At 36.0% G+C, this 6,066-nt stretch overlaps 1 protein-coding gene across 1 annotated transcript; it reads left to right on the top strand.

Moving 5' to 3' along the window:
* Positions 1,056-3,398, top strand: LOC107634133 (SNAP25 homologous protein SNAP33; the record flags this gene model as incomplete). Its single annotated transcript, XM_016337712.2, is given in 6 exon segments — positions 1,056-1,077; positions 1,675-2,177; positions 2,269-2,362; positions 2,466-2,596; positions 2,776-2,873; positions 3,118-3,398. Coding segments are annotated over 5 exon segments (888 nt in total). The 3' UTR covers positions 3,218-3,398.

Genomic DNA, 6,066 nt, shown 5'->3' with positions numbered 1-6,066 from the left:
TTGACGTGTCAGGTGCAAAAATGGACAGGAACCTAGTTGTCTCTAAATTTAAATTGGTTAGGGGTTTATTTGTCCTTATTATTCTTTAAGCAATATTTTTTAATTATTTTTTATTCATTGTGTTAATATTCTTTTTTTAATAAATAAATACAAACTAATTAATAAATTATTCAAATTTAAAAATATCATGTATTATGAAACCAAATAAATAATTTTTAAATATATAAATAATAAACATTAAAATTCAGTTAATACATTAATAATAATAACCCTATGATATACTATTAATATTATGATCTAGCTAATTTTCATGATAAAGTGAAACTAATGAACACAATATTTGATATATAGTAAACTTTTTTTGATTAATAACAAATTTAATTTTTTATCTCTTTAAACTAAATTAATAATTCTATTATGGTTTATTTCACTTAGTATTAGTAGCCTACTTATAGTGTATTTTAGTGCAAAGATATCAAATAGAATTATTAATTTAGTTTAAAGAGATAAAAAATTAAATTTGTTATTAGTCAAAAAAAGTTTACTATATATCAAATAATATGTTCATTAGTTTTCACTTTATTGTGAAAATTAGCTATTTCATAATACTAATAGTATATCGTAGAGTTATTATTCAACACAATGAATAAAAAATAATTAAAAAATATTGCTTAAAGAATAATAAGGACAAATAAACCCCTAATCAATTTAAATTTAGAGATAATTAGGTCCCTGTCCATTTTTGCACCTGATACGTTAGTAATTTCCATCGAATTTTCGCCGTAAAACTGACAGAAGGACCGAGTTGGCAGATAGAATACAGAGTCAGAAACCGTAATGAAAGGAGTTTTTGATTAAGGATCGTCTTATCATTTTGAGAGATGGACAGAGACCGAATTGGTACTTTACTCAACACCTTTAGTACAAATGGTTGATTTTCCAATGAGGAAAAAAAAAAAAAAAGGAACAGTNNNNAAGGAACCAAGTTCGTTCTTATACAAACACCGTTCCGTCTTCTTCTTTCCCACAACGTTCTGCTCAATCCAATCTTGCTGTCTATCACTTTCCACTCTCCAGGTACCATCTTGCTTCTTTCTCTCTCTCTCCTGCAAGTTTGTATTTTGACGCTTTTTTTCTGTTGACGGAATTCCTTGAATCCAAATTTGTAAACCTTGCTGTGTTTAGTGCGTTTTTGTGGATCATGTGATGCTCAAATTTCAGTTCAATTGAGATCTTGTGTTTCTGGTTTCCTGTTACTTAGTTGTTGTTATTATTATTATTATTATTATTATTGTTTAAAATTTTATTTACTATTAGTTTTGCAGAATTTTATCGTCGATTTGTTTGTATATGACTTGTTGTGAAAGTCCAGCACAGTATATAGTTTGTAACGCTTTCTTTGCTTTGCTTTTAACGGCTTTGGAAACGCTTTTCGTGTTGAAATCTTATACGTTTTGAAGTTCCTTCAGGGTCCGTCCTTGTCAATGGTTGGTGATGGTGACTTGGTGTTGCTGATTCCCCTTTTGTTCTGTTGCTTTTGTTTCTTTTGTTCATTCTCTCTATCAAAGTTCTTTCCTTTTTTATTTTCGGATTAAAAAAAAAGGCCCTTTTTGCTAACAGCTATTTTGTGATGCTTTTTGGTGATATTTGGGTTCTTATTGCTTGCCTTTTCAGGAAGAACTTGAAACCTGTCTTCAAATCAAATAGGAGAAATGTTTGGTTCAAAGAAGTCTCCTTTAAAGGTTGTTAAATCTGGGTCAAACCCATTTGATTCTGATGATGAGGATCTTGTAAAGGATAACAAGAATAGTTCTACGAAGAAGGCCTCTTCAGAGCGTGCACTTGTTTCTTTAGAAAACACCAATCCTTTTGATGATGATGTTGTTGCTAACAAGAACTCTTCATCATCTTCGTATGCTCTACGATTGGCTGACCGGAATAGGTATAAGAATGATTTCCGTGACTCTGGTGGGTTAGAGAATCAATCAGTGCAAGAACTGGAGAGCTATGCTGTTTACAAGGCTGAGGAGACTACAAAATCGGTCAACAATTGTTTGAAGATAGCAGAGAACATAAGAGAGGATGCTACCAAGACTCTGGTCACCCTTCATCAACAAGGCGAACAAATCACCAGAAGTCATTATGTTGCTGCTGACATTGATCAAGATTTAAGCAGGGTATTAATCCTGAGTTAACACATTTATTTTCACATTATGTGTTTTTGACAAATAACTGATTTAGCTGTGATTGCCTTATCCTTGCTGACAGGGAGAGAAGCTTTTGGGAAGTCTTGGTGGTCTCTTCTCGAAGACTTGGAAACCAAAAAAGACACGCGCAATTAGAGGACCTGTTCTTTTTCCAGGTTAATATTCTTTTTCCTGCATTGCTGGCCATTTTTAGTATCCATTATGTTGGTACTATATAAGAAGAGTATAGAACTTAATGTGGTTCATGACATATAACAGATGATCCAGTAAGAAGAAATGGTAATCACTTGGAGCAGAGAGAGAAGTTAGGATTGACTTCTGCACCCAAAAGGCAGTCCAATCTGCGGGCACCGCCTCCCGAACCGACAAACACGATTGAAAAAGTTGAGGTTTGTATCAACCCTCATTTAGCTCTAGTTTATTTTTTATTTTCATGTCTCTGAATACATGCTGCTTTTGTCTACCATAGTTGTGGTAGCCTAGTGATTTTCATTATTCCCTATGGTTATATTGCTAAGATTGAATTCATTGAGATAGTATTAAGCAAATATGTGATGAACTGAAATAGGTTGAGAACAAGAAGCAAGATGATGCGCTTTCAGATTTAAGTGACATATTGGGAGAGCTCAAAGGCATGGCTATTGACATGGGGTCTGAAATTGAGAGGTCAGTCAACTCAATTGCATATCTTAAATTGTACATTCTTAGATCAACTCAATGTATCTAAATACAAACAATGTGTATCTCTAATCATGTCTTGAGAGTGGTTCTTGAGCACTAGATTGAAAACTTTTTGTTGCCTTCCCTTAAGTCCTTACAAAACCAAAGTGGATAATATGACAAATTGACTTGGAATTTATCGAAGCATGATAATTAATTAGTAGTTGTGTCTGTTTGGTAAATGTTGCAGGCATAACAAGGCTCTGAATCATATGTATGATGATGTGGATGAGTTGAATTTCCGAATGAAAGGTGCTAACCAACGTGGCCGCCGTTTACTTGGCAAATAGTGCTGATGAATTTCAAGGCAATATTTCTTAGTGTGATTTGTATTCAGATTATACAGTATCATTAAATTTTAGACACTCTTTTGGCTCCTCATAGGCCATGATTTAGTTTTACATTTTTATTGCACATAATGTAGATTTCCCTTGTGCTATGATAGTGCATTTCATTTTTCATTTTTCATTTTTCATTTTTCACTCTCCACCCGTCCCTATCCTCTCTTCATTTTTCTTCATATATATTCATTAATTTTGATGTTGCCTGAGTACAAATATTATTATTCTATAATGTATAGGTTTGGTAAAAAAAACTAAAAATAAATGTATCATTTTTTTCTTCCTTATAGTAGAACCGATGAAATTGAGATATCAACAAGGATAGAGACATGGTTAAAAGGTAAATTACGTAAACAAAACAATTTGACTCGAATATTACTCACTTTTTCTAAATGAATTTTTTCTTTTTTTTAAATTGATATAAATCGTTTTAGGCTGCAATTTTTTAAGTTATATGTAAATCGTGCTAGGGAGCAACGATTTTTTAGGAGGCATTTTCAGGCAACGACAATTTAGCAAGGAATGTATTACATTTATAAAGGGGTGTATAGATCCGCTTTTTAATTTGTATATTGGAACTGAAATAGTGTTTTCCCTTGCTATTGACATTGTGTGTGTAATTCTCGGGTGTGGACGACGGTAAAAGACAAATCTAAGATTCACATTTATAGTCCTGCAAACTGGAGGGTTAGTATTCTTTAAATTGGACCCTCAGATTTGATTATAATTGGGACATGCTTTTGTAGCAATTGGACGGCCAAAGACGAATGAATAAAGATTGAACGGTGAATACTTGATGCTTAAAACCTAAGTTTCAGATTTCACCGCTTATCAATCTAACGGACAGGGGTATATCAACGATGATCGACGGTGAGGGAGGGCTCCACAATTCTGACCCTCAATTTTGTAGTCAATAACCACGTGTACATGCACATGGGAAGGGTGCGGTCGATAGCAATTACATGTTGTAGCACACGCCCCTCCAATGCATCAGGATAATCCCTTTTCGGATGATCTTGAGAAATATCCGGCGTTGCCTAAAGCACCTGAGTATAAGCTTAAGATGCCATATCCTTAGAGGCTCCAAAAGGAGATCAAGGACAAACAGTTTTCAAAGTTTTTGGAAGTCTTCAGAAAGCTGCAAATCAATATTCCTTTTGCTGAGATTTTGGAACAAATGCCTCTCTATGTTAAGTTCATGAAGGATTTACTTTCCAAGAAGAATATTTTAAAGGGAGATAAAACAGTGGTCCTGACCAAGGAATGTAGTGCCATAATTCGGAGCAATTTGTCAAGGAAGATGCCAGATCCAAGGAGCTTTTAGATTTCATGTACCATTGGGAGAACAACCTTTGACTAAGCCTTACGTGATCTAGGTGCAAGTATCAATTTAATGCCATTGTCTCTGATGAAAAAGCTATAAATCAAAGAGGCACAACCAACAAGGATAGCATTACAAATGACACACAAGTCTCTGAAACATGCACATGGAATAGTGGAGAATCTCTTTGTCAAAGTGGGAAAATTCTTCCTCCCAGAAGATTTTGTAATCCTTGACATGGTGGAGGATGAAAACGCCTCCATAATCCTAGAAAGCTCATTCCTAGCCACTAGGAGAGCTCTGATTGATGTGGAAGAAGGTGAATTGGTGCTGAGGATGCATGAAGAGCAGTTGATCTTCAAGGTTTTTAAACCCATAAATCATTCAGATGAAGAAGCTAAGGCAATTGCATGAAGACTGAGTTCACTGATCCAAATCTCTAAGAATCCCCTAATGATGCAAAACAGAGTTTGCAGCTCAAGCCTGTTTTAGTGGGCATCAATACAATTCTTCCTGACATCAAATCTAAGTTTGGTGTTGGGTGTGTGTCATCCACCAAGGAGGAGGTTTCCAAGAAGAAAGTGCCCAGGGGATGGAGAAATAAGAAGATCCTCACTGAAGATTTTTCACCAGAGTTGAAAGTGGTGTTGACTCGAAATCCAATGCTGCCTTATACAGTGAACAAAATTCTCTCTCTTGAGCATATTGAGCTAATGCATGAGGATACAGGGAGACGATTCATAGTGAGAGGTGAGGAGTTGAAGCACTATGATCAACCCCCACCTTAACAAGAAATTAACCGTTAAGCTAGTGATGTTAAAGAAGCTGTTGTTGGGCGAGACAACCCGACTATCCGTATCCTTAGTTTTATAGTCATTTCAATTGTGGTTTTAATTATTTTATCTAAATTTTCTAGAGTTTTCCTTGTTTTTACATGTGTTTGATTCATGCAAAGTGTTGAAAACAGGAACAGGAGGAATCAAAAGAAAAAACAGAACACCCTAGAGAAGAGTTGATTCGGGTGCTCTGGCGGTAAATGTCAAGCTTGTGTGTTTAGTGCCGAGGAGCATGCATTTCAAGGAGAGCTCTCTATTTGGGTGGCGCCAAATGCCCTGACCTGGCATTTGGCACCGAATGACTCGTAAATCGAGAAAGACCACTCAGGGGATGGCGCTAAACGCCAGACTGGACGTTTAGCACCAAGGCACATGAGTCTAGAGAATTCGCTACTGTCTTCGTAGTGCTAAACGCCAGGAGTGGTGTTTAGCGCCAATGGTGCTACCGTGAAAAAGTTGCTCTTTGCCTCCCTTGGTGCTAAACGCGGAGCTGGGCGTTTAGTGCCAGGCCATTCAAGATAAAAAAAAAAAGTGCTACCGGCGCTAAACACCGAGGCTGGCGTTTAGCATCAGCAGCACCTAGGCGCCGAATTCAAAGGGGGTTTGAAATTGAAAAAGTGAAAAGCCGTGGGCCCCACCCA

This window comes from Arachis ipaensis, chromosome B01 (genome assembly GCF_000816755.2).
Source record: "Arachis ipaensis cultivar K30076 chromosome B01, Araip1.1, whole genome shotgun sequence".
In the NCBI taxonomy this organism is placed as follows: domain Eukaryota; kingdom Viridiplantae; phylum Streptophyta; class Magnoliopsida; order Fabales; family Fabaceae; genus Arachis; species Arachis ipaensis.
Note: the sequence above shows the minus strand (reverse complement) of the source record. Positions and strands in the feature narration are given on the sequence as shown.